At 62.5% G+C, this 26,631-nt stretch overlaps 1 protein-coding gene across 1 annotated transcript in view; it reads left to right on the top strand.

Moving 5' to 3' along the window:
* The window catches only part of SLC9A3 (solute carrier family 9 member A3), a 52,941-nt gene extending 26,310 nt beyond the window's left edge, over positions 1-26,631 (top strand). The window contains exons 2-16 of the mRNA XM_010343099.3: positions 6,745-7,047; positions 10,482-10,642; positions 12,973-13,051; positions 13,491-13,668; positions 14,190-14,410; positions 14,907-15,109; positions 15,479-15,568; positions 15,831-15,901; positions 17,457-17,586; positions 20,120-20,232; positions 20,792-20,921; positions 21,082-21,258; positions 21,368-21,440; positions 21,789-21,893; positions 23,289-26,631. Of these exons, the coding sequence (XP_010341401.2) occupies positions 6,745-7,047; positions 10,482-10,642; positions 12,973-13,051; positions 13,491-13,668; positions 14,190-14,410; positions 14,907-15,109; positions 15,479-15,568; positions 15,831-15,901; positions 17,457-17,586; positions 20,120-20,232; positions 20,792-20,921; positions 21,082-21,258; positions 21,368-21,440; positions 21,789-21,893; positions 23,289-23,542 (2,288 nt within the window). The 3' untranslated portion in view covers positions 23,543-26,631. The remainder of the gene's footprint in view (positions 1-6,744; positions 7,048-10,481; positions 10,643-12,972; positions 13,052-13,490; positions 13,669-14,189; positions 14,411-14,906; positions 15,110-15,478; positions 15,569-15,830; positions 15,902-17,456; positions 17,587-20,119; positions 20,233-20,791; positions 20,922-21,081; positions 21,259-21,367; positions 21,441-21,788; positions 21,894-23,288) is intronic.

The raw sequence follows: 26,631 nt of genomic DNA on the forward strand, positions 1-26,631 counted from the left end.
GGGATGGGTCCGGACTTGGGGCAATCCTGGCATCGTCTCGGGCCCTGTCAGTCCCGTCCCTCCTGTCCTAGAGCCTTGAAGGCTCACGTTTCGAGGGGTCAGGAGTGACCGTTGTCAGACCAGAGGCAGTTTCGGTGCTGAACACTGGCCCGTAGCAGGAACTGGATGCAGCAGGGCAGGGCAGCCCCCGGTGTGTGCGTGTGGACGGCACCACCCAGGTCAGGCCCTCCCTTGTGCCCTACCAGCCCCAGGCACTCAACGCCATCCGGACCGACCTACAGCAGGAGCTGGACGCCGCAGGGCTCGCTGCTCAGGGTCTTGGCTCCCAATCGTCCATTATGTGCTTAATTGCTGAACCGCTAGCAAATTACCTTTTAAAACCAATCGCGTTCTGGGTTCCACCAGCTAATTACAATGCAGACTGCGCTTCCAGCGGGAAAAGCCATGCGGAACAGACCAGCCCCAGGCTGAGGACGCCCAGTGAGAACTTCCATCGGCCACAGAACCCCTGGTTTCGGGAGAGAGGCCCACCACACACCGTTACTCAGTCTCTTGGTCCCCAGTCCAACATCCCAAACCAGAGAGGTGGTCACTGACACGAGGCCTGGCCTTGGCGCCTCCTCGGGAGGAAGATGTGGAAGCCCAGGAAACCCTCACCCTGGCTGGGGCCAAACTGCCATCGGATACCAGAAGAGACGTGGCCCCCCAGCCACTGGAGAATGAATAGAAAGCAGCATCCCACCCAAAGCCAGCTCAGAAGGGAGACACACCCCAGGAGACACAGCCGAGGCCAGCGAGGGCACCGTCCCCAGCACGCGGTATGCAGAGAACATCCACGGAACAGCCCACAGCAAGCCCACGCAAGGGCCGGCCGTGGTGGCTCACACCCGTGACCACAGCACCGTAGGGGGATCGAGGCAGGCGGGTCACGTGGACTTCAAGACCAGCCTGGCCAAGGTGGTGAAACTTCATCTCTACAAAAAATACAAAAATTTGCTGGGCATGGTGGTGGTGCACGCCTGTAATCACAGCTGCTCGGGAGGCTGAGGCACAAGAATTGCTTGAACCTGGGAGGCAGAGGTTGCACCACTGCACTCCAGCCTGGGCCGCACAAGGAGACGCCGTCTCAGAAATAAAAAGGGCATGCTTGTGGCTGGTGCCGGAAGGCAGGAAGTGGGACTGGCAGGAAGAACCCAGCCCGGGCCACGTGTGATGAGAAGCAGCAGGAGTCCCGCTGTGCCTCACACCACGGAAATGGCCGGAATGTGAGTTGTGTGGGAAACGGGGTGGGGTGTTCGCTGAGAGCACGTGCACGGAAGACAGTCAGAACCAGCGCTGCCACGTCGGACCGAAATGGGCCAGAAGCAGCAGGAGCAGAAGCGGCTGCCGAGGCTCAAGTCACCATCAGAGCAAAAGGTGTGAGATGTCCAGGAGCGCAGAGAAAAACGACAAAGAAGATCAAGCGACCAGAGGCGAAAGAGCCGTGATGAAGAGGAGGACAGTGGACGGGGGTGGGTGGCAGGCAGCCCAGACCAGGGGCTCCCCCGAGCAAGGTTAAGGCTTCGTAGCTGGCCAGCACCTGCCTAAGCCGCTGGAAGGCAGAGGCCAGAGGTGTCAGGTGGCCCCACCCAGGACAGGGGCAGAGGCTGGAGATGCAGCCGGGCAGCCCCACCCAGGACAGCTGCAGATGAGACATCACTCCCAGGGGTCAGGGTCAGCAGCTCAGGGGCGCTGCGGTGCATCTGGAAGCTTCGGGAAGCTGCTTTGAAGTGGAGGAAGAACAAAGAATAGAACAAATATGTGAAGAGCTGTTCTTGTTTCCAGATTGAAAACAATTTATTCTGACAACAAGACAGAGAAAAACATGAAGGAGTGACCCCAAGGAGGAGCCGAGCAAAGTCAGGCAGCCTGTGTCCTTCACAGCAGCCACGTGGCCAGGCAGGCTTCTGGCCGTGGCTCAGACACAGAGCGGTCAGGCTGGCGTTTGCAGATGCGCGATGCTGGACGCCAGCTGTTGAGGGAAGAACCCGTATGTGAGACCCAAGAGCAGAGAAACCAGGTTTTGAGGGCAGTGGGGAGCATTGATCCAGCACCGGGGAGAACCCAGCCAGTGCACGGTGTTGTCTGAGGCAGACCAGTGGCGTTGCTCACGGGACACCTGACGGGCAGGGGCAGGGGCGCCAGGAGCCACCCAGTAATACTCACGGGACACCCTTGGGGGAGGGGCAGGGGCTCCTGGAGCCGGGAGCTGTCCAGCATTGCCACCCAGACCCACTCCCAGGCTCAGGGATTTCAGGAGCCGGCGTATGTGTGGAAAGACTGTCTCAGGCTAGCAGGCCTTCTGAGTCCCAACTATTCTTAGGTATTTTATTTGTTATATTCAAGTAAAAAAAGTTTGTTTTGTTTTGTTTCGTGTTTTTGAGACAAGGCCTCCATTACCCAGGCTGGAGTGCAATGGTGTGAACTGGGCTCACTGCAGCCTCGACCTCCCAGGCTCAGGTAATCCTCCCACCTCGGCCTCCCAAATGGCTGGGACTACAGTTGGCACCCAGCAGAGTCTTTGTATTTTTTTGTAGAGTCAGGGTTTTGCCATGTTGCCCAGGCTGGTCTTGAACTCCTGGGCTCAGGGACCCACCTGCCTTGGCCTCCCAAACTGTTATGTTGGGATTACAGGTGAGAACCACCGAGTTCAGCCTTCCAAGAAAATTTAATTGAGTGCCTTTCATCTTTCCTGCTAAAAAGTTTAGCAGAAACAGTTTTGTTAAGCATAACACAAAACACAGAAGCCATAAAACAAGAGACCAATAAATTTAACTGTAGAAAAAGATGTTTGCATGGAGCAAATGACACAGAGAAGGTGGAAAGCTGAGAGCCACGGGTCTGAGCAGGAAAATCCACCTGCCGCTGAAGACACAGGCCAAGGTGAGATTTTCCAGCTTACGGGGAACCTCGGTCAGCAGGAGAGAACTGGCGCCCGGCAGGGAGCAAGCCAACTCCGTTCACAGAACTGGAAGTCGCTCGGTGTCACCCCAGGCCGTCTGGGGATCTTGGGTTGGACCTCCCAGGGGATGTGGCTCACGGCTCCTCCAACGTGGGCAGGTGGGACAGGCACGGCCGTGCAGGACGACACTGGTGAGCTCTCAACTCGACACACACGCACCCTGCAGGCTCCAGGAGCTGCCCTTGGATACTGCAGCTACCTTCCGCCTACGTGGCATTAATGTGTGCATGGAAGGTCCGACCTGACCTCCTCTGACGACCTGTAGGTAACGCAAGTGTACTTTTCTCAGTGACTACAAAGGTCAGGGCTTACTTCTGAGCAGGAGTGTTTGGTCTGAAGCCAGCCTGCCCCTCACCTGCCAGTGTCCTGGTTAACAGGTTTCACAGCAAGCGGCGGCCGCACTGGAGTGTGGCGGAGGGCCAGCAGTGTGGGGAGCACGAGGCCATGTTGGAGTGTGGCGGAGGGTCAGCGACGGTGTGGGGAGCGCAGAGGCCATGTTGGAGTGTGGCGGAGGGTCAGCGACGGTGTGGGGAGCGCAGTGGCCATGTTGGAGTGTGGCGGAGGGCCAGCAGTGTGGGGAGCGCGGAGGCCATGTTGGAGTGTGGCGGAGGGCCAGCAGTGTGGGGAGCGCGGAGGCCATGTTGGAGTGTGGCGGAGGGCCAGCAGTGTGGGGAGCGCGGAGGCCATGTTGGAGTGTGGCGGAGGGCCAGCAGTGTGGGGAGCGCGGAGGCCATGTTGGAGTGTGGCGGAGGGCCAGCAGTGTGGGGAGCGCGGAGGCCATGTTGGAGTGTGGCGGAGGGCCAGCAGTGTGGGGAGCGCGGAGGCCATGTTGGAGTGTGGTGGAGGGTCAGCGACGGTGTGGGGAGCACAGAGGCACCGGCGTGGGGAGCACAGAGGACATGTTGGAGTGTGGCAGGGTGTCAGCGACGGTGTGGGGAGCGCAGAGGCCATGTTGGAGTGTGGCAGGGGGTCAGTGACGGCGTGGGGAGTGCAGAGGCCATGTTGGAGTGTGGCGGAGGGTCAGCGACGGTGTGGGGAGCACAGAGGCCATGTTGGAGTGTGGCAGAGGGTCAGCGACGGTGTGGGGAGCACAGAGGCACTGGCGTGGGGAGCACAGATGACATGTTGGAGTGTGGCAGGGTGTCAGCGACGGTGTGGGGAGCACAGAGGCACCGGCGTGGGGAGCACAGAGGACATGTTGGAGTGTGGCGGAGGGTCAGCGACGGTGTGGGGAGCACAGAGGCACCGGCGTGGGGAGCACAGAGGACATGTTGGAGTGTGGCGGAGGGTCAGCGACGGGGTGGGGAGCACAGAGGCACCGGTGTGTGGAGCTGTGGAGCTGTTTTTAAAGGCAAAGCTGGCCCCGAGCATCCCTGACCTCCTGGACCCGCAGTTGTCTGGTGGCTTCACAATGGTAGTGGTGATTGCTATAAATCTAATTTTGGAAGATTGTGGCTAAAAGACCCAAGCCCTGAACGAGAGGACCCGAGGCCATGTGTTTGCAGCCACCTCAGGCGATGGCTTCCTGGAGCTCCCAGGCTCCCGCCTCGTCCCAGGTCTCACCTTCGGCCACGCTGCCCCTGCCTGGGGATGCATGATCTCTGTGGTCACAGGATTTTATCCTCAGAGCAGTCCACATGCTGGCAGGCACCAAGGGGCCACAAGTGCCCCTCCGGCTGCCCCACATCGCTGTTGGGCAAGCACCATCTCCCAGGTCTTGTGACCCTGGAAGGGGAGGACAGGTGAGCTGATCCCCTGCAGGAGCCAACCTGGGACGTGTGCAGAGGCAGAAAATGCGTTGTGTAGACAGTGGCCTGGGTGGGTCTCGCCAGGGGCTGGGCAGCCTCCCTCTATCACCATGACCATGGCTGTGCTGGGCCTTGCTGGGCACTCATGGGGCAGCAGCGGAGGTAACGCCGCCACCAAGGACAGATGTGGGAGGTGCGGGTCGGGCCTGCAGGTGAGCAAGCGCTGGCACCAGGCACGGACCACCCGGGTCTTCTGAACACAGCTAGGGACGCCACAGCCAGGATTTACAGCCTCAGGAAGGAACAGGAGGTGGTGCACTCCACATCTCTCCAGACACTGAGAAAAAAAACCAGGAGTCCACAGATTCGGGAGCACTGGCTCCAGGCCTTCTTTCCCCATGGGGACCCCCAGCAGGACTCCCAAGGGCCTCAGAACCCCTAGCATGCAGATTCCCGGGCCAGCCTAGGACCTGTTGAGCCGGGTCTGGAGGAGGCCTTAGGCTCCCCTGAGCAGAGGCCGCAGCCCTCCCCTTGCAGGGCCAGAAGAGGCCACCCCCGTCTTCCCAAAGCTCTGCGAGGCTGGGTCCGTCCCCAGCCACCACAGGGACCAGGACATGGAGCCCAGAGGAAGAGAGGGGCCTGTTTTCCTGCTGGGCTGCAGCTCTGTGAGCCCAGGTCTGGGGAAGGCGCTGCTGAGGACGGGCTGTTGGGGTACGTGTGAGGTCCCAGGACTCGTCACTTCCATCACAGCTGCAAGGGGAGCACCTTCCAGAGAATGGAGAGCTGTAGATGGCTGCAGGATGGCTGTAGATGGCTCCCCAAGAGAGCTGTGGATGCTCTCCTGCTGACAGCTGGAGCCGATGGGCCCCTCCAGGCCAGCTCTGAGCAGGGCCCCAAGGACTCCAAGGAACCCGCCCTCTGTGTTCCCAGGGACAGTCGCCCTCCCTCTCTCCAGGCCCTGCCCTCTGCAGTTTGCCGTGCCAACCGTGGTATTTGGCAAAACCAAAACAGCACCTCCCTCCTCGGTCAGCACCCGATCCCTGCAAGAGCCCCATAATTACAAGGGAGAAAACAGGCAGGGAGGGCCGAGCTGGTCAGGGCCACACAGCCGGGAAGGGCGGGACATGGCCACGGCCCCCGACGCCCTCCAGCCGTGCCCACACGTTCTTCGAGTCTGTGACAGAGCCTCCCTGCTCCTGCTGCTGTGTTTAAATGGGGTCTTGCTGGTCTCAGGAGACAGCTTGCCTTTGCATTTCAAATTAATAAACAGCAGCTGAGGGAATGAAAAAGCTAATTATCCCTTACATCACCTAAGCTGGAGGACACGCCTTCCTGCTATTTTGAAATCAGGCCGAATGCAGGAATTCTCATCACCTTTTTCTTTCTGAGTCCAATTAAAACACAGGAGACGTGGCCCAGATAGGCTGGTGCCTGTGCCTCCACCCACAGGGCAGGCCAGAGCCTCCAACTCCGGGGTCCTGCGGGGGCAGTGGTGCCAGGGGAGAGGGTGAAACGTGTTGGCTCCATGGGACCCCAGGGCCTGCTGTCCAACCCCAAGCTCACCCGTGGGAGGGAAGTGGGCTGTCATTCGTGGGACCCAAAGACCCTTCCTAGAAGGCCCCACCTGGGGGCTGCAATCCCAGGAGAGGGGTGAGAAGCAGAGCCAGCCTCTAGAAGGAGCAGGCTCTGGACAGGTCAGGGATAGTCAGGGCAAGCCCAGACCTTGGTCCCCGACGCACAAGGCACAGAGCGAGTTGGGGTCCGGGGACCAGAGCCAGCCGGGGCAGGTCAGAGGCCCACCCCTGACCACCCAGCATGGGCCTCCGCCCACAGCACCGCGGCCTCCTCCAACCAACCCCATTCTGGAGGCCCCCAGAGGCTGCCCCTGCACCCTCCCTCCGGCCCTCTTGGGCTCCCTGAAAAGCGGGGAACGGTCTCGGATGCATCTCTGAGCCCCACGGGACCTGGTCAGGCTGACCTCCCTCCCCCCCGCAGGGTTCCACCTGTCCCACAAGGTCACCAGTGTGGTTCCCGAGAGCGCCCTGCTCATCGTGCTGGGCCTGGTGCTGGGCGGCATCGTCTGGGCGGCCGACCACATCGCGTCCTTCACGCTGACGCCCACCGTCTTCTTCTTCTACCTGCTGCCCCCCATCGTGCTGGACGCCGGCTACTTCATGCCTAACCGGCTCTTCTTCGGCAACCTGGGCACCATCCTGCTGTACGCGGTCGTGGGCACCGTGTGGAACGCGGCCACCACCGGCCTGTCCCTCTACGGCGTCTTCCTCAGCGGGCTCATGGGTGAGTCTGCGCTGCTGCTGCCCCCTGCCAGGGCCCAGGGCGGGGACCATGAGGGGGTTGGGGTCCAGGAGGGGGCGGGGACCATGAGGGGGCGGGGTCAAGGAGGGGCGGGGACCATGAGGGGGCGGGGTCCAGGAGGGGCGGGGACCATGAGGGGCGGGGTCAAGGAGGGGCGGGGACCAGGAGGGGGCGGGGTCCAGGAGGGGCGGGGACCACGAGGGGGCGGGGACCAGGAGGGGCGGGGTCCAGGAGGGGGCGGGGTCCGGGAGGGGCGGGGACCAGGAGGGGGCGGGGACCACGAGGGGGCGGGGACCAGGAGGGGCGGGGACAAGGAGGGGCGGGGTCAAGGAGGGGCGGGGACCACGAGGGGGCGGGGTCCAGGAGGGGCGGGGACCAGGAGGGGGCGGGGTCCGGGAGGGGGCGGGGTCCGGGAGGGGCGGGGACCAGGAGGGGGCGGGGACCTCCCTGGAGCCGGATCCTGCCTAGCTGGTGCCTCCTGAGGCCTCGCACAGATATGCTTGGTGTCATGCAGCCCTGCGGCCAGCCGCTGCTGCCGGGCCTGCTACAGCTTGGACCAGCTAGGCCCCAAGGTGGAGCACAGACCTCAAATGCCTTCATGCCTGGGGCCCGCAGGATCAGCTCCGGCGCCGGGGGTGGCCAGAAAGGAGGGGGCAGGTGTCACACCTGATGCCCTCACCCGGCCTCCCCACCTGTCTGAGAACTGTCAGCCTCAAACACGTTCACCAGCTGAACCGGACTTGCAAGAATTGGTGATTTTCTGTCTGGTTCAAGGGAGAGCATGGCCTGGCCTCTCCATGGGAGTCCAGGGGCTGAGACCTGAGACCAAGAAGACTCATGAGAAAGAGGAGCTCCCAGGTTGAAGCCGCCCCCACCTGGCACGTGGTCCCTTGGGGCCCCGTCCTCACCCCTCTCTGGAGCCCTTGCTGTCTGGCACCACCCACCAGGCCCAGGCCAGAGAAAGCCACCGAGGGTACAGGACTCACAGACTTGTGGATGGCAGGCTCAGGCCGGCGCTGTGGGTGCCACACATCACGTGGACGATGCCACAGGTGGTCAGGATGCACCTTGGATGGGGCAGCCACTGTAGCCCCCGGGCCCAAGGGACAGCCTCCAGAGTCAGAGCAGGGACTCGTGGACTTGTGGCTCCTTGAGGGTCATGGCCACCTTGCCAGAGGGCCCCTTGCCATGAGATCCCAGCCGAGCGCTTCCTCCAAACTGTGTCGAGTGTGAGTGGAGTAGCCTTGGTCCAGTCTGGCCATTAGGTGGCTCCTTTGAGAGCCAGGCACATTCCGTGGCTCTGAGGCCACTGGTCACTGTGGTCCCCACCAAGCATCGGCCAGAGACAGTGCCAGATTTCCCTTGTAGGAAGCACAGTGTCCTCAGTGCAACTGGCCTGGCCTGGAGTAGGATGTTCACACTGCACCTGCACCTTCAGGCCCTGGAGAACACCCAACCCCGGGACATTCCAGGCCCTGGAGGACTCACGATGTGGGGATGTCCTTGGCCCCCGCCAGCTGCACTGGATTCCGCCATCCTCCAATAGTGCTCCCTGTGGGAAACACGCGTCCGGGGCATTGCTGTGCCCCCTTGAGGCAGGCCACTCCCCAGATGACATGGATGCCAGAGGCCTGCACTCAGCCTTGGGCCCAGCTGGTCAAAGCTAGGCGCTACCTGAGGTCCCGGAGCATAGACGTCCACGGCTGTGGGTCCGTCCCATTCCTGGGAGCCCGAGGGAGCTGAGAGGTCAAGTCTGATCTATACAGACCAGCAGCCAAGCCCCGTGGAGTGTCTCAAGGCCAGACCTGCCCCTTGGGAAAGGGTCCACACGGCAGGGATGGCCCAGTGGGTGTCTGGGCAGCGTGGGGACAGGCCCCCGGAAGCTCCAGGCATCAGAGGCCCTTGCACAGGCAAAATGCGTGGTGGAAAGAGGCCTGGTGGCGTGAGCCTCCTGGCAGGGCCAGCACAGGGCAGCTGTCCAGACAGGAAGGATGCTTCCCGGTTGGTCTGAACGCGGCTGAGCCCAGGACCCTGTCTGCTCAGAGTCCAGGGCATCCGTGGGGCTGTCAGTGCTCCAGGGCGGTGGAGCAAGGAGGCCGTGTTTAAAGATGACTCTGAAGGGGATTCACGTCCTGAGGCCTGAGTTCAGAGGTGGAGAAACCACGTGTGGTTCCCATTCCTGTGCTGAGACCTTACCTCCCTAAACGCTGGTTATTCTGGCATCTGTCACTTCCTCGGGGTATTGTGACCCTGGCCAGAGGCTGCCGGGGCTTAGGCGCTCACAGCAGACTCAGGGTTTAGTCACCACGGAGGCGACCCCGACCCGTCTGCTCCCGGGTGCTAGTACAGAAACCCCTGGTTCGGTTGTTCTACGCTATCTCCTGGGGCCTGTCCTGCTCCAGGGACAAAGCTCCCAGAAGCCCGAGCTTTGGCCCAGGGGTGTGGCAGGTTCTGTTCCAGCCCAGCAGGGAGGCAGGAGCTGTGGGTGGGACTCAGGCAGGCCTCACACGTCGCGGGAGCATCCCCCTCCCTGAGTGGCCTCTCCCACTCCCTCATGGCCCTGGCATCTCCAGTCCCCGGGCTCTCATAGCCGGGAAGGCAGCAGGGAGGCGGTGTCCTCTGAGCCCTGCAGCCATGAGCGAGGGCAGGCGCTCAGGGCCCGTGTAGCCACACTCAGTTCCCCGAGGGCCCCCTGGAGCCCGGCACTCCCTCATGGCTTGAGGCCTGGACCCTGGGTTGAATTGCAAAGGCTCGTGCAGGATGAGGCTGCACTTCAGTAAAACCTCCCCATCAAGGGACATCAGAGCCCACAAGCAGGTGCAAGGAGGGGAGGAAAGCTGGCCAGGCGCTGGGGACCACGGGTACCATGCCTTCCAGGCCCCACTCATCCCCACAATCTGCCCCCATGTCCCCAGCGGCCCTCCCGCCTGCCCCTCTCTGGCCGTGGCCCCAGGGTGCTGTGTGCCCTGCTCCAGGCCCGTCCTGGGTCTGCCCTACTGGCTCCCCCCAGACTGGGATGTCACTCCAAGTGATGGGCTCCCATCCTCCCAGCACACAGTCCCCTGCCCCCACCTGCCTCAGACACCTTCACTGCCGGGCTGGGAACCCCAGTGAGAGGGCTCAATTCTCTCCAGGCTGCGCTCTGCAGGCCGGGGCCCCCATCGCCCGAAGATGCAGGGGAGGGCCAGGGTCGGTCTGACTTGCTCAGATGGAATGGGCCCCCTTGGAAGACACCAGCCTTCCCTGGAGGGCACCGGGGTCCTGTGGGAGGAACACCTGTGGCTGGCCTGGCTCCCCTCACCACCGGCGTCAGCCGGACGGGCTCAGGCCCCCCACCTGCGGGCAAGCGTCTCCCCGGGGCCTCCCTCTCGGGTGGCAGTGCCCGCGCTCGCCCCACAGCTCCGCTTGTCTTCCAGGCGACCTGCAGATCGGGCTGCTGGACTTCCTCCTGTTTGGCAGCCTCATTGCCGCCGTGGATCCGGTGGCCGTCCTGGCTGTGTTTGAGGAGGTCCACGTCAACGAGGTCCTGTTCATCATCGTCTTTGGGGAGTCCCTGCTGAACGACGCAGTCACCGTGGTAAGCCACAGAACCGAGGCGGGCCTGGGCCCCGTCTCGCCCCCATCAGTCCGTCGGCAAAGGAGGGCGTGAAACCCTGTCCCCACGCTCCCCTCCCTCCACCTCCCTCTTCCCAGCTCAGAACCATGGGCGGCTTTCACGAGGCTTCTTTGGCTCTTTCACAGTTCTGAGGCCCGGTCCGCCCACCCACACCTTCAGGGTTAACAGTGCCGCTGTCAAAACCCCACCCTCCCGGACACCGGAGCAGGGGGGTCTGTGACTTTAGACCCGCGGTTGCTACTACCCATTCCTGAGTTCCTAAAAAATACATGAATGGCCAGGCATGGTGGGTCCCGCCTGTAATCCCAGCACTTTGAGAGGCCGAGGCAGGTGGATCACCTGAGGTCAGCAGTGAGAGACCAGCCTGGCCAACATGGTGAAACCCTGTCTCTACTAAAAATACAAAAACTAGCTGAGTGTGATGGTGTGCTCCTCGGGAGGCTGAGACAGGAGAATCGCCTGAACCTGGGAGGTAGAGGCTGCCGTGAGTGGAGGTTGCGCCATCGTGCTCCAGCCTGTGTGGAGGGCAGCAGTGAGACTCCATCTCAAAAACGCAAATACATACACAAATAGGCCGACCACAAAATCCCACAGGAACTGTGTAGCCTGCCAGGGCCGCCGTGGCGAAGTGCCACAGGGCCAGTGTCTTGAACGATGTTGATTCTCGCACGGTTCTGATCACGGTGTCGGTGGGGTGGATTCCCGCGGGCCCCTGTTCTGGGCTTGCAGATGGCGCCTTCCGTATCCTCACGTGGCTGTCCCCTCGTGAATGTGCCCTAATCTCCTCCCCCTACGGGGACACGGGTCCTGTGGGATCAGGGTCCACGCTGGTGACCTCACTGTGCCGTGTGCCCCTCTGTAAAGACCCTGCCCCTCCACACATACATGCTGAGGTCTTGGGGGCTGGGACTTTAACACGGGAATTTTGGGGGCACAATTTGGCTCATAAAGGAGTGAAGGACAGGAAATGGAGCTGGTGCTGACAGCGGGCCACAGGCATTGCGTGGGTTTCTCTCCAGGAGATGGCGTTCCGGCAGCTTGCGGGGCTCTGTGGGTGGGCAGGGTTGGACGGGGGCTCCCACGGAGGCCCAGAGGCCACAACAGTGCTAAGTAAGGCCAGGAGAAGAGTCAAACCCCAAGAAGCAGGATTGCCACTTCATAGCCGCACCTGTGATGTTTCAAAGCCAATCCCCAAATGGGGCGACTGCCTCCGGGAGGTGAGTCATGGGGCGACCCTCTCAGGACCCGTCAGTGAGGCCAGCCCTGGGCCCGGTCCCCAGGCCACCCTGCCCCTGTGCTGCCCTGGCCATCCTCCCGCAGCCCTGAGGACCCTGCAGAAGCAGCCAGAATGGTGGGGTGTTTCCTCTCCCCTCTAACAGTGCCTGTGGCCTCTCAAAGGACCCCATCCGCTTCTCATGTTTCCTTAGGGTTCAGGAAAGTCCTTTGGGGGTAGCACACCAGATTTCTTCTTCTGGTGTGCAAATGGGATATTCTCAGGGAATCTGAGAAGTGAGACTTAATCAGAAATACAGCCACAGCCCCATGTAACTGCAGCCCTGCAGCTCCCACGTCCCCGTAGAAGCCAGAGCCCCCCAGAGACTGTCTTCCCTCCCAGCTAGATTTTCAGGAAAAACCCAGCTCCAAGAATGGCCCGAGAGACCACAGGACCTCCTCGGGTCCCCTAGCCCAGCCTGCATTCACAAACACAGCTCACACACCGGCCCCGGCGAGTCCTCTCCCGCCTTGACCGGAGCCGGGTTCTCCCCAGGGACCTCAGCCCACCCAGAACAGCCCTCAGCAGGTCCCACCGCTTCTCGGCTTCACTCGGCGTGGAGCCCAGGGCGTGGACAAGGTTTTCCTGCGTTTTATCTCAGGGCCTTGTGGGCTAAGGTTTAAAAGCACGCAAAGACCGCGAGGGCTCAGCCCCACAATCTGGAGCCAGCGCGGCAGGGTCATCGCTAAAACCCTGGGTTTGTCTCGGTAAATGAGGCTCAGAATTCCAATGGTGGGAGAGCTCTGCCGCTGCCCCTGTTCTGCCCAGGGTAGGAAGAAGCCGGCTTTGCTCCCGAAGCTTCTAGCTCCCTCCAGAACATTCTTTGCCCCTGGTGTCCCCCGGACCGCTGGTCTCTGGCCTCCCTGCTTTGGCTGCCGTTGCTCAGTGATTATTTTCCTTCTGGTGGCCTTGGCTCCCGTGGGCTCCACACACGGGCCAAGTCTGGCGAGGCCTGGGCCCCGGGGAGGGGGCGGCGCTGACCAGGAGCCTGAATGCCCTTCTCCTCTCTGTCCTGCAGGTCCTGTACAATGTGTTTGAATCTTTCGTATCGCTGGGGGGTGACAATGTGACCGGTGTTGACTGCGTGAAAGGCATAGGTTTGTAGCTGTGGGTCAAGGAGGGCGGGCGGCCGCGTCTCCTCTCCATGCCTGGCCGGCAGCCCATGCAGGAAAACGCTTTCCACTCAAAGCTGCTGCACTGAGCCCTTCTGTCCACGTCCCCTTCCAAAGCGATTCACACACGAGTTGACAAGGGCCTGGGGCTCCTGGGCATTTCCCAGAGAAGGGACGAGGGCAGCCAGGTCTCCCCAAGAGAGACGGCCGGACAGGGCCTGGGCCAGGCTCCTGGGGGCTCGGGAAGGTCCTCTCCCCTTGCTGACCAAGGCTGGTGCTGAGACCAGCCCCCCTCCCTGCCAAGAGAGCGAGGAATCCACCCCTTGTTTCCGGGGTTCCCAGCACCTCCTTGGGGGTCACCAGGCGGCCGCTGGCGAGGAGGGGCCCAGAAGGCAGCACAGACACAAAGGGCGTCTCTCCTCAGTGTCCTTCTTCGTGGTGAGCCTGGGGGGCACGCTGGTGGGGGTGATCTTCGCCTTCCTGCTGTCACTGGTGACACGCTTCACCAAGCACGTGCGCATCATCGAGCCCGGCTTCGTGTTCGTCATCTCCTACCTGTCCTACCTGACGTCCGAGATGCTGTCGCTGTCGGCCATCCTGGCGTGAGTCCCTCCCGCGCACCCGGCCTCTCCACGCCCTCCTGGACCTCTGTGTCACCCGCAAGTTCCCTGTGAGCCCCGAAAGGGGACACGGGGGCCTGCCCTGCCCTGCCCGCTGCCCGTCGCCTGCTTTGCTCTGCTGGTGCTCCCAGGATGGTGGGAATTCAGTGTGGAGCTAAGAACTTATTCAAATTTATCATAAGGAGTTTTGTTTTCACTGAATTGTCTGTGAGCTGGGAGCAGCGTCTTTGAGACAGCTGAGGGGCAAGGGGCTCTGGAACCCATTGTTGCCATCCCTGCTGGTGGCGGCCCTAGTGCCCCATACCCACCTGAAGGTGGCGGCCGCCTGTGACCCCACAGGGCCGTGGGCAGGAACCCCGGCAGCCCAGGGGTTCGGGAGGGAGAGGCCCCATAACCACACGACCGTGACTCTGCCTGCAGGTGCCAGGCCGTGGGGGGTGGGCGACGTGGGGGCCTCAGGCGCTGGGCCAGGCGTCCGTGTCCTGAGGCGTGTCTGTCTGTAGGATCACCTTCTGCGGCATCTGCTGTCAGAAGTACGTGAAGGCCAACATCTCGGAGCAGTCGGCCACCACCGTGCGCTACACCATGAAGATGCTGGCCAGCGGCGCTGAGACCATCATCTTCATGTTCCTGGGCATCTCAGCCGTGAACCCGTTCATCTGGACCTGGAACACGGCCTTCGTGCTCCTGACGCTGGTCTTCATCTCCGTGTACCGGGCCATCGGTGAGGCGGGGCTGGGCTGTGGAGGTGAGGCTGCGACGGGCCCGCCCCGTCCCCGGGAAGGCACGGGCTTTCCACTGGGCCCATGGAGATGGAGGTGCAGCCCCGTGCGAGGCAGAGGAGGGGACCCAAGGGAGGGGACCCGACGGTGGCAGCCTTGGGGCTGGGGTGGAAGGCTCTGGAACCCCAAGGGAGCTGACTCGGTTTCCCGCTGACTCACCCAGGACGTGCCTAGGACAGGGTCAGTGGGGTGGGAGATGGACCGGGAGACAAGAATACCCCGCCGCCACCCAGCCCCGTCCCCTAGCGCCTGTGTGTGCGATGCACAGAGCGTGTGGGGAGACTCCAGGCTACCTGTGGCTCGGTGGACGGTGACGTGGGACGTGGCGTGCAGATGCCGCATCCAGGTGTCGCCGTTCTCTGTCAGCACGTGCTTGCCCACCAAGGCCCTGCAGAGCAGGCGGGCGGCTGGGGAGCTGAGTGCCCACCCCGTCCACAGGTGTGGTCCTGCAGACGTGGCTCCTGAACCGCTACCGCATGGTGCAGCTGGAGCCCATTGACCAGGTGGTCCTGTCCTATGGGGGCCTGCGTGGGGCTGTGGCCTTTGCCCTAGTGGTGCTTCTGGATGGAGAGAAGGTCAAGGAGAAGAATCTGTTCGTCAGCACCACCATCATCGTCGTCTTCTTCACTGTCATCTTCCAGGTGGGGCCCAGCCCCGCCCGCCCTGGGGTCTCTGCCCCGCCCGCCAGAGGCAGATGAGTGTTTCCAGGCTCCAGATCCTAATTGGGTTTTATAATTTTAGTAACTAGGAGCCGTTTTGGAGGTTTTCATGTGGCCCCACTGGGGAGGAAGCATAATTGTCCTAAAAATGTTCTTCCTGAGCCTTCGCTGGTGGATGAGGCCGGTGCCGCTTCCTCCTCTGCAGAGCGGGGCAGGTGGCCAGGCACCAGAAGAGCGGGGAGGGCATCCACAGGCCCTGGGGCAAGTAGCTCCGTGCAGTGCACATGGTAGGGCCAGCGGGAAGTGGGGGGGGGCTGCCTGGCACCAGGGTCACGAGACACGGTCCTCCAGGGCCTGACCATCAAGCCCCTGGTGCAGTGGCTGAAGGTGAAGAGGAGTGAGCACCGTGAACCCCGGCTCAACGAGAAGCTGCATGGCCGCGTACGTCCAGGGCTGGCGGGGAGGGGCGCTGAGTGTTCCTTGGGGCTGGGGGGAGAGGGGTACTGAGTGTTCCTCGGGGCTGGGGGTCGGGGGGGGCGCTGAGTGTTCCTCGGGGCTGAGGGCGGTGAGGGGGCACCATGTGTTCCTCGAGGCTGGGCTGGGAGAGGAGGAGAGGCTTCGTCTGGGCCTGGAAGGGGAGAGGAATGTCACATGTTCCCCCGTTGGCTGCCCCAGGATGTTCACGTCTTTCTTCCCTTGAAAGGCTTTTGACCACATCCTCTCAGCCATCGAGGACATATCTGGACAGATCGGGCACAATTATCTCAGAGACAAGTAAGTGACTGGGGCTGCCCCAGCTGTGCTGCACAGCACAGCCCAGCTTCCAGAAACATCTCCGCTGGAAAGAGCCGGAAGCCACGTGTGTAACTGTCTGCGTCCAGGCTGGCTCCAGTGCCCCATGAGGCCAGGTGCCAAGTGTGCCCCCAGACACACAGGTGCTGCAGAAAAGGGAGCTGCATGCTTTGCTCCTGGGAATAGAGACACCCTCTCATGTGGGCCAATTAATTCCAAATTGTTATGTAGGAATTGAAAACAGGGAAAATAGGTTATTTCCTCCATGTCATAAACAGAGTATGTTCATATCAGTCAACGTTTAAAATGATTTTGCCCACCTCTGCCCCAGGCGCCCATGTCTAGGAGTGACAGGTGGGCTCACACCTGTAGTCCCAGTACTTTGGGAGGCCCAGGCAGGCAGATCACCTCAGGTCAGGAGTTTGAGACCAGCCTGGCCAGCATAGTGAAACGCTGTCTCTAGTAAAATTACAAAAATTAGCCAGGGGTGGTGGTAGGTGCCAGTAATCCCAGCTACTCAGAAGGCTGAGGCATGAAAGTCGTTTGAACCCAGGAAGTGGAGGCTGTGGTGAGCCGAGATCGTGCCTTTGCACTCCAGCCTGGGCAACAGAGAGAGACTCTGTCTCAAAATAAAAAAAGATTTTGTCCATTAAGCTGAAATCACCTATGTTTTATTATAAAATACATTTGACATTTAAAATCATAATAAACCCAGCACACAGCACAATTTGCCCTTGGTTCCTGTTTTCCAAACGATCTGTGTTTGGTGGGGATGGAAGCATCCAGACGGTGTGGCCACGTGGCTTCATAAAGCACAGCTGTGGTTCTCTGTGGCCACAGTGACTCTGCCCCAGGTATCCAGTCCCCAGCTCCCTGGCCTCCCAGAGGCCGTCCGGGGGTCTCGGAAGGCATGGCCTCCGTAAGCTTTGACTTCTTGATGGGGTGACTCGACCTGCACTGAGCAGCCACCATGGCTGCCACGGGGCCTGCCCAGGTGTGAGCACTGAAGCTCGCCAGGGCCCACCTCTGCCCCAGGGACCCATGTCTAGGAGTGACGGGTGTCACCTCTTTGTGCCTCAGTTTCCTCTAAGTCCGGCCGGGCCACTGTCCCTTCTGCCTCAGATAACCAGTGAATCCTGTTAGGCTAAAAAACCTCACTCTGATCAGCTTGGCTCTGGCAAGTTGAAAAGCTCAGGGCGTCTGCCCACCCTCCCTTTCCTCCTGTCCAACTGAAATGTTCCCCCATGTGGCCGGAGCCCCCTTGCCCAGCCAGGCCTGATGCCCACCCTGTCCTAAGCCCCCCTCTGGAGGCGGTGGCTGCTGGAAAGTGGAATGCAGTTTCATGTGTATTCTAATGGCATCCATCAAACAGGACAGGCAGCGGAGCAGCGGAACAGCCTGGGTGCCTGGCAGGGCTGCTCTCCTTTTAAAAGCGCCTGCAGGGTCCTCACACCAAATAACATTGAGAGAAGAGCCATCTGGCGGGCTCCGGGGCGCCTGTGGCCTGAGGCTCACGCTATGGGGTCTGTCCCTGCAGGTGGTCCCACTTCGACAGGAAGTTCCTCAGCCGGGTCCTCATGAGACGGTCGGCCCAGAAGTCTCGAGACCGGATCCTGAATGTCTTCCATGAGCTGAACCTGAAGGACGCCATCAGCTACGTGGCCGAGGTCCCGGAGCCACCACTCCCTGCATCGGGTGGGGGCTGAAGCAGGCTCAGACACTGGCTGTGGGCACCACAGGGGCAGTGAGGAGAGGACCCTGAACCCGATCCCAAGGCCAGGCCCACCGCAAAAGTTCACGGGAGGACCCTGGGCCTTCTGATGCCCTGGAAATCCCAGCTGGCTCTCACAAGGGGTAAACCACGTCACAGAGCCCTGTTGACGCTGGTGCTGGTGGGCGGAGGGCTGAGGCCAGGTCCCCCAACCCTGAGCTTTTGCACTTTCCCTGAAGATGGAAGCAGACAGGAAGCAGGCAGGCCGTTACGGGACCTGGCTCCAACATACCCGGGCACACCCAAGCGCACACACACACACACACACACACGCCCACATGCAAACACATGCCCAAAAGCACACACCGACACACATGTACACGCGCACCCACAGGCTCGCATGTGCTCACACACATGTCCATGCACCAACACACATGCACACACCCACAGGCCCACACCCACAGGCCCACATGCACACATAGGGCTCCCCACACACATGCCCACACGCATCCACAGGCCCACACACACACGTGCCCATACACATACACCCACACACACATGCCCACATATGCCCCCACACACACACCGCCACACACATGCCCAAATGCACATACGTGCCCACAGGCCCACACACACGTGCCCACATGTACACGTGCACCCACAGGCCCACATGCAGGCACATGGAGGGCAGCAGCAGGGTCGTCTCCTGCCATGGGCAGGCCGTGGCTCTGAGGCTGCCCAGCAGCTCCTGGTCCACGGGGCGCAGGCCTCTCTTGGCGTCTGCAGCGCCCCTGCTGGCTCCAGGAGACGAGGCCCCAGGCGCCCCACCCAGCCCCACGACCACTGGTCGCTGGCTCCTGCTCCTGCCCAGAATGGCCTCAGCCTCCCGGGCCTGCCCTGACCTCCCCAGAGGGGCTCTGGCTTCAGGAACTGTGCGGAGCAGGGCCTCTGCTCCCTTTAGGTCCCGCTCCACCTGAGGGACACAGCTTTGGTGCCCCTGTCCAGCAGCCAGGTGGGGCCGGTGCTCTTGCCAGAGGGAATGGGCGGTCTTGCCAAAACCTCATACAGAGGGCCAGCGGGGGCCTGGGAATACCATTCATTCAGACAGAATGATTCTGCCTGCACTGGGGTGCATTCGCCCCGGACGTACCACCCACGGCCAGGGCCACGCCGAGTGGCAAGGCGGCTCCTGGCAGGGGGCACGGGGGCCGGGCCGGTGCAGATCAGGAAGGAGGGCCCCTGGGCCAGGCTCCAAACAATACCCCAAACCACAGGCCCGGCAAGGAAGAGCAAGTTGAGATACCCTGGCCTAGGGTGGGAAGGGGCAGCGGGCTCCCCTCACCCCCACACAGGTGACAAGGTCAGCAGGCGGGGCCTCAAGCCTCTTCCCCAACCCCACCAGCCACCGTCCTTGACCCTGGGCTCCGCTGCGTGTGGGGAGCCTGTGGGCCCCTCCTGGTCACTCAGTGGCTACAGTCTCCCCACCTGGGGCGGCGTGGCCAGAGTGCCACTTGCCCAGTGTCCCTCCTGGATCCCACACAGGGCAGCCGCTTTCTCTCCCAGCACCCGCCACTCTGCGGCCCTCCCCTGTGTCTGCCCAGAGCTGCAGCTGGACTGTGGCTCCCCAACTCTTAGTCTTCACGGAGTTGGTGGGAGAGGAAAAGGTACAGAAGATGCTGGATTTAGAAGCAAAAGCCGACAGAGGATCCTCAGAACCAACGCCCCTCACAGACCCCCGGGTGGGCAGTGCAGTGGGGGTCATGTCTGCAGGGGGAGCAGAAGCACCTCCCGCCCCTGGAGGCTTCTGCCAGTGCAAGGCAGCACGGGTGCCCACCTGGCGAGGACAGAGCACAGCGAGCTGACACTCCCCACACCTGTGCCTCTGCTGGCCCTGGAGACCCTGATCCAGCCACAAGCCCCTCCTGCCCTATGCTCCCCCACAGCCCCACACTCCCCAAGCCCTGCTGCCAGGCAGGCGGGCAGGGTCTGAGGACGCTCAGCTGTGCAGCTTCTGTGTCCCACTGGGCTCTGCTCCGATCCCTTGACCTGAGTCAGTTCTGGATGTGGCGCCGATGGGGTCCCTTTTTGGGGGAAATGGGGGCAGGTGTTTCAGGGCCTCTGGCAGGGACGGGGACTCCTCTCTGACTCGGCAGTATAGACAGTGTCCCCAGACACACCCCAGGTCCCAGGCAGCTTCACCGCTTCACACACAGACTGCTGTGTCGTCCTGCAACTGTTAGCTCTGCCAAGCTCAGGCAGAAGCCTGGCTATGCCTCAGATGGACGCGGACGGGGACTCAAAATCTGAGCTCCTGGTCTCGGGGTCTCCACCCACCGCAGCTGTGAGGGGTGAACCCAGGCTCCGTCTCAAGGTCTTCCCTGGGCCCTGAGCTCCCGGCGCTTCCCACCAGGGCACACATCAGCCGCAGCTGCCCCAGGTCCTGGGCCTAGGGCTGCTCAAGCCGCTGACGGGCTGCCTCCTGACCACAGGGAGAGCGCCGGGGGTCCCTGGCCTTCATCCGCTCCCCCAGCACCGACAACATGGTCAACGTGGACTTCACGCCGCGATCATCCACTGTGGAGGCCTCTGTCTCCTACCTCCTGTACGTGGCCATGTTCACACAGCTTCCCCAGGGAAGAACAAAGCCCCGGAGCTGAGAGTCACAGAGGGGCTGGGACAGCTCCTGGCCTGGGGGTGGCAGGGGGGGAAGGGAGGGGTGCAGAAGGCGTGGCCCAGGGTCCTCTCCGGCAGGCACTCCTCTCCCGTGTTAGGCATTGGCCAGACTCCCTCGGTGCAAGATGAAAGGGGGGGCGGGCACAGAGGACTGGGGGCTGAGCCTGACGTGTTTGCCCCCAGTCAGGAGCAGGCTGCCCTGGTCCCCGTGCCACCCCTACTGCCCCTCTAGTCCTGGGCTCTACAGCTGACAACCAGTTGTCACGAGAGGTCCCCTCTGCCAGGTGTGCAGACGCTGGGGTCCCCGGATCTCACACCCAGGGCTTCAGAGGGGGGCTCCACTTCAGACGGGAGTCCAGGAAGGCCTTGTGGGACTCGGCCGGAGCCCTGAGGGGAGACGGGGCCGGCCAGGTGGCTTCCATAAGGCGAGGGCCACGCACGAAACCCCGCCCCGAGGCAGCCTGTGGCTCAGTGCTGTCCCTGCACAGGAGGGAAAACGTCAGTGCCGTCTGCCTGGACATGCAGTCTCTGGAACAGCGGCGACGGAGCATCCGGGACGCGGAGGACATGGTCACGCACCACACGCTGCAGCAGTACCTGTACAAGCCGCGGCAGGAGGTGGGTGCCGTGGGCCGGGGGCCAGGGGAGCCTACAGGGACCCCTGTGGGGCGGCCTCCTGGTCCTTTCCCGGGACCATGGGGATCTGTGCTCAGCTCCTGCAGCAGGAGCACCCAGCGCACGCCCGGCACAGCTGTGACCTCCGTGCCCGACCTTGCAGTACAAGCATCTGTACAGCCGGCACGAGCTCACGCCCACTGAGGACGAGAAGCAGGACCGGGAAATCTTCCACAGGACCATGCGGAAGCGCCTGGAGTCCTTCAAGTCGGCCAAGCTGGGGCTCAACCAGAACAAGAAGGCAGCCAAGATGTACAAGCGGGAGCGTGCCCAGAAGCGGGTGAGGGTGGGCCACCAGGAGACGTGGGGGGCTGGGCCCTGAGTGGGAGCGGGGTCAGGGCCAGTGCAGCCGTGTTGGGGTCAACAGCAGCTTCACGTTCACTCCGCAGAGAAACAGCAGCATCCCCAATGGGAAGCTGCCCACGGAGATCCCCGTGCAGAATTTCACCATCAAGGAGAAAGGTGTGCTAATGGCCCCACCTCTGAGGCCCCGCCCTCCCCTCTCGGGACCCTCCCAGCTGCTGCCCCTCCAGCCACACAGGCAGGGGAGGCACAGTCAGACCCACCCAGGATGGGGCTCCAGAGGCACTGCCCTACAAGCGGGGTCCCTCCTCCCCCTCCCTTGGCCCTGCAGTTCAGCCTTCCTCTCTGGGTCCCTCCCCCGGCCCTGCGGTCCAGGCTTCCTCTCTGTGGGTTCCAACCCCCTGCCCCGAAGTGCACAGAGCTGATGGACACTGCCGACCAGTCTGTGAGGATGGCCCCCCAGTGACCCCAGTCCTCACCCCAGCCTGTCTCCCTCATGCCCCCCAGACTTGGAAATTTCAGACACTGAGGAGCCCCCCAACTATGATATGAGCGGGGGGATCGAGTTCCTGGCCGGTGTCACCAAGGACACAGCATCCGACTCTCCTGCAGGTGGGAACAGGGTGGGGATGTCGTGGCCAAGGGAGGGGTGGTCCCTGCTGCCCCAGAAGGGAGCTCTGTCATCAGACCAGGGACACTGAGACCTGGGGGGGGGGGGGCGCTCCTGTGAGTTCTTGAGGGCCCTGCCTGGCACTCACTGAGTGTCCCCTCAACCAACTCGGACAATGCTGTCCCCGGAGTGGGCTGGGTGGAGTAGGCTGGGTGTGTCTTGAGGGAAGGGAGGTGTTACCCGTGCTTCCTGTGGTGTGTGGGGTCATGGCTGTGGGGGAAGGGCTTGCAACCTGAAAGGCACGTGACCCCTAACCTCCTGGGTGACCCTAACTTCCCGGGTAACCATAACCTTCCCACTGACCGTAACCTTCTGGGTGACCCTAACCTCCTGGGTGAGCCTGGCCTTCCCACTGACCCTGACCTTCCAGGTGACCCTAACCTTTCAGGTGACCCTAATCTTACAGATGGTCCTGACCTTCCTGCTGACCCTAACCTTTCCACTGACCCTGACCTTCTGGGTGACCCTGATCTTCCCGCTGACCTTAACCTTCCAGGTGATCCAGACTTTCCTGATGATCCTAACCTCCCAGATGACCCTAACCTTTCCACTGACCCTAACCTTCCAGGTGATCCTGATCTTCTCAATGACCCTTATGTTCCCGATGACCCTAACCTTCTGGGTGATGACCCTGACCCTCCCGCTGACCCTGACCTTCCCGCTGACCCTCACCTTCCGGGTGACCCTGCCCTTTCCACTGACCCTAACCTTCCAGGTGATCCTGACCTTCCCACTGACCCTTACCTTCTCGATGACCCTAACTTCCTGGTGACCTTGACTTTCCTGCTGACCCTGACCTTCCTGCTGACCCTAACCTTCCCGCTGACCCTGACCTTCCCACTGACCCTCACCTTCTGGGTGACCTAACCTGGGTGACCCTGACCTTCCCGCTGACCCTAACTTCCCTGGTGACCCTCACCTCCTGGATGACCCTGACCTTCCAGGTGACCCTAACCTTCCGGGTGACCCTGACCTTTCCACTGACCCTAACCTTCCAAGTGATCCTGACCTTCCCACTGACCCTAACTTCCTGGGTGACCCTAACCTCCTGGATGACCCTGACCTTCCTTCTGACCCTGACCTTCCTTCTGACCCTGACCTTCCGGGTGACCCTGACCTTCCCGCTGACCCTTACCTCCCCGATGACCCTAACTTCCCGGGTGACCCTAACCTTCCTGCTGACCCTCACCTCCTGGATGACCCTGACCTTCCTGCTGACCCTAACCTTCCGGGTGACCCTGACCTTCCAGGGCACTCTGCGGGTGACGGCCCCGGTGAGGCCTCCCCTGCCGCTGCGGGGTTCCGGGGCGCTGACCGGCCGCTGCTCTCTCCCCTAGGAATTGACAACCCTGTGTTTTCTCCGGACGAGGCCCTGGACCGCAGCCTCCTGGCCCGGGTGCCGCCCTGGCTGTCTCCCGGGGAGACGGTGGTGCCCTCGCAGAGGGCCCGCACGCAGATCCCCCTGTCTCCCGGCGCCTTCCGCCGCCTGACGCCCTTCCGCCTCAGCAGCAAGTCGGTGGACTCCTTCCTGCAGGCCGACGGCCCCGAGGAGCGGCCCCCCGCCGCCGGGCCCGAGTCCACGCACATGTAACTCCCGGGCCGCCCGCTAACCCTCTCTCCGCAGCTCCTCTCCCGCAGGTCTCGGCGCGCTCCTCCCGGGACCCGAACCCGGCACTTGCTTCTCTCTCCTGCAGCCTCTTCCTCCTCTAGGCCCCGCCGGCCGCGCCCCTCGGGAGCCGGACCCCGCAGCTCCGGGCCGGGGAAGGGAGGGGCGGCCTCGGTCTAAGACGCAGGGGGGCAGGGTTCCCGCTGGGGACCGTCGCCTCCCGCGGGGCGGGGCCTGGGGCGGGGGCTGCCCGCACCGAGGAGGCCGCGGGCCCGGGACCCCCGACGGCGGGACGTGACGGGGCCGGGCCGGGGCTTCGCTGCTGCCGCTTCCGCCTCTGCCCCGCGAACCCGGGTCCTGGGAGGAGCCCCCGGCGGGCGCCGAGTCCGGGGTGCGCGGCGGGAGGGCGAGGGGAGCCGCCGGGCTCGGGGAGAGCTGAGCCGCGGGACCGCCCCTCCCGCCCCGGCGCCCGAGCTCCGCCCGCCGCTCACGCCCCGCTCTCCCGCAGGTGACACCGGCTCCGACACGCCGCTGACCGGACGCTCGTCCCCGCGCCACGGAACGCCCGCCGCCGCCGCCCCCGAGAAGCCCCCGATCCCCGCGCGACTGCAGCGACCGCGCGCCCCGAGCCCCGCCCCGCGCGCGCCTGCGCCTGCGCAGAACCCCGAGAGCGCCGCGCCCGCGCCCGCAGAGCTGCCCGAGAGCGAGCCGGGGGCGGGGCCTGCCCCGGGGGCGGGGCCGGAGCGCCGGGGGCTGCCGAGCGCGCACGCGCGGTCTGCGGCGGCGCGCCGCGTTCACAGCCGGCGCTCGTTCCAGCGGCCTCGCGCGCGCCGCCGCCCCGCGCTGCTGAAGCTGGCCTCGCTGCCGCCCTCGTGCCACGCGCCGCCGCACGCGCTGGAGCAGGAGGAGACGCCGCTGTGACGCCGCAGGCGGGAAGGGCCCGCGCGCCGGAGCTGGCCGCTCGCGCCCGTCCCCACCGTGGCCCCGAAACCGTGGCCCGCCCGGGACCGACTCAGGGACCTCCCAGGCCGCCGGGACCCCGGGCCCGGCCTTGGAGCTGCAGGTAACGCGGCGGAATGTCTTCGGTCTGCTCAGCGCGAGGGGGTTCAGACTCCTGGAGCCAGCACCGGCTCCGTTTCCCTCCCAGGCTCCGTCCTGCCCGCGCCGGGTCTCAGGGTGGCGGCCCGGGGCACCGCCGGTCCCCGCAGACCGGGTCTCCGGCCTGATCTGTCGCCCCGGCGCGGAGGTCGCCCGCGGTGCCCCGGCTGGGTGAGGGGCGGCCTGGCGGGCGGCGCTTGCCGAGAATCACGGCCGGTCCTTCAGTGCCCTGGCCCCCTTAACACAGCAGGGAGCGCCAAGGGGGAATGGAGGTGCCCAGGGCACCCCGCAGGCTCAGGCCCTCCAAGGAAGACCTGCTGAGACCCCTGGGCCTGTCCTGGACCCTTCCCACCCCCCTCCAGCGTCCCTGGGCCGGTCCCGGTCCTCCCAGCCCGAGTTCTGGGAGGCCGCGGTGCTGAGCCGGGAGGGGCTCCGAGTCCCACAGGGTCCACCCCGCCTGCACTTGGCTTTGATGAGCGCAGTGGAGGTGGGACATTCCTAGGGGCTCTTCCAAAGGCAGACTCGCAGCTCCTTGCTCAGGAAAATTAAACTACTCGTGGTAAGTGTTGGCAGTCACCAGTAAGGAGGCGTTCTTAGTTTCCATTGCTTGACTATGGAACACTGGTGGGAAGAGTCCACCATTTCCCACCGGTAACTTCGTACTGCTGTGAAAAAGGGAAGCGTCATCCACACAGAAGCCTCCGTGCCCCCTGCGTCGGAGAAGCTCTCATCTCACTGCAGCCACTCTGTTGTATGAACCAGTGGCTCAGCCACCCAGATCAAGCGCAGTGACTTTCGGTGTTCAGTGGCCGTTCTCCACACTGCAGCCATTTCAATCAACTCTGAGCACAAAATCCAGCCATTCTCTATGCAGCAAGGCCTGCCCAGTCAGTGACCCTGCTGGACAGAGCTGAGGCCAGCCTGAGTCCCTGCGGCAGCGACCATCTTGATGTTCACCAGAGCAGCCTGGGGCCTGGCCTCCCCGGCACGAGTGAGTGTTCAGAGAGGTCCCCAGTTTGTCCCGTCTGCACCGCAGAGAGGTCTCCGGGTGGCCAGAGGAGCAAAGCTACCTTCCAAGTGCCTATCCTAGCCTGGGAGAACAGAGCGGGAGCGCCGTGTGGCCCACAGCGCAGCATGTGGTGACTCCGGGCACAGAACAGCTCCCCTGGACCCTTGCTTGGGCCTGCATCTGACTCCCGGCTGCAGTCAGCAGCGGAGTCCAGGTAACTAACTGTTCGGCCACTCCTGGTCGCTCCTCCCTGGACACCAAAGTCAGCAAAGACAACGGGGTAATCACTGCCAGCTTGCCATTTGGTGAACACAACACTTACCGACACCTCCTTGAGGTCAGTCTTCAGCACCGGGGTGGGCAGGCAGGTTTTCTGTGTTTATGAGAACCACACAGGCTTAAGCACAGACGTGGAACCAGAGTTCCAGGTGAGGAAACCTCGCTCACAGGAGCTCAAACCACACCCCACCAGGGAACGTGGTGCGCCCGGGCTGTGGTTGCCAGGAACACATCATGAGTGGGAATCCCCATGTTCCCGTCACTACTGTAAAACAGAAGGTAAACAGTCTTATGAATGTATTTCCTTAGGAAAACTGTTGTAAAAACTTTTATTAGGAAGGATGTCTATTTATTTAATACTGAACGTTGGCCTCCTCTATGATAAAGTCAGCAGATTTAGGAAATCATCATTTCTTCTGTATTTTCTCAAAAATAATTTTGTTACAGAGTTGAATATACTGTGTACTACTGATCTATTGTGAAAGCAAAGAATTTCACCGAAACATTTCAAATTACAAGTCTGAAAATTGTGTATGATTTTGCAATTGTAATATTAATCAAACTTTGTGTAATTCTAATCACAAGATGACGTGCCTTAAATGCCCTCCAGTTTGGGATGGGCAGGGAGGGCCCATCACCAAACCCTGAACCATTGCTAGACCACTTCCATTAAAAACACTTCAAGGCA

This window comes from Saimiri boliviensis, chromosome 1 (genome assembly GCF_048565385.1).
Source record: "Saimiri boliviensis isolate mSaiBol1 chromosome 1, mSaiBol1.pri, whole genome shotgun sequence".
Classification (NCBI taxonomy): domain Eukaryota; kingdom Metazoa; phylum Chordata; class Mammalia; order Primates; family Cebidae; genus Saimiri; species Saimiri boliviensis.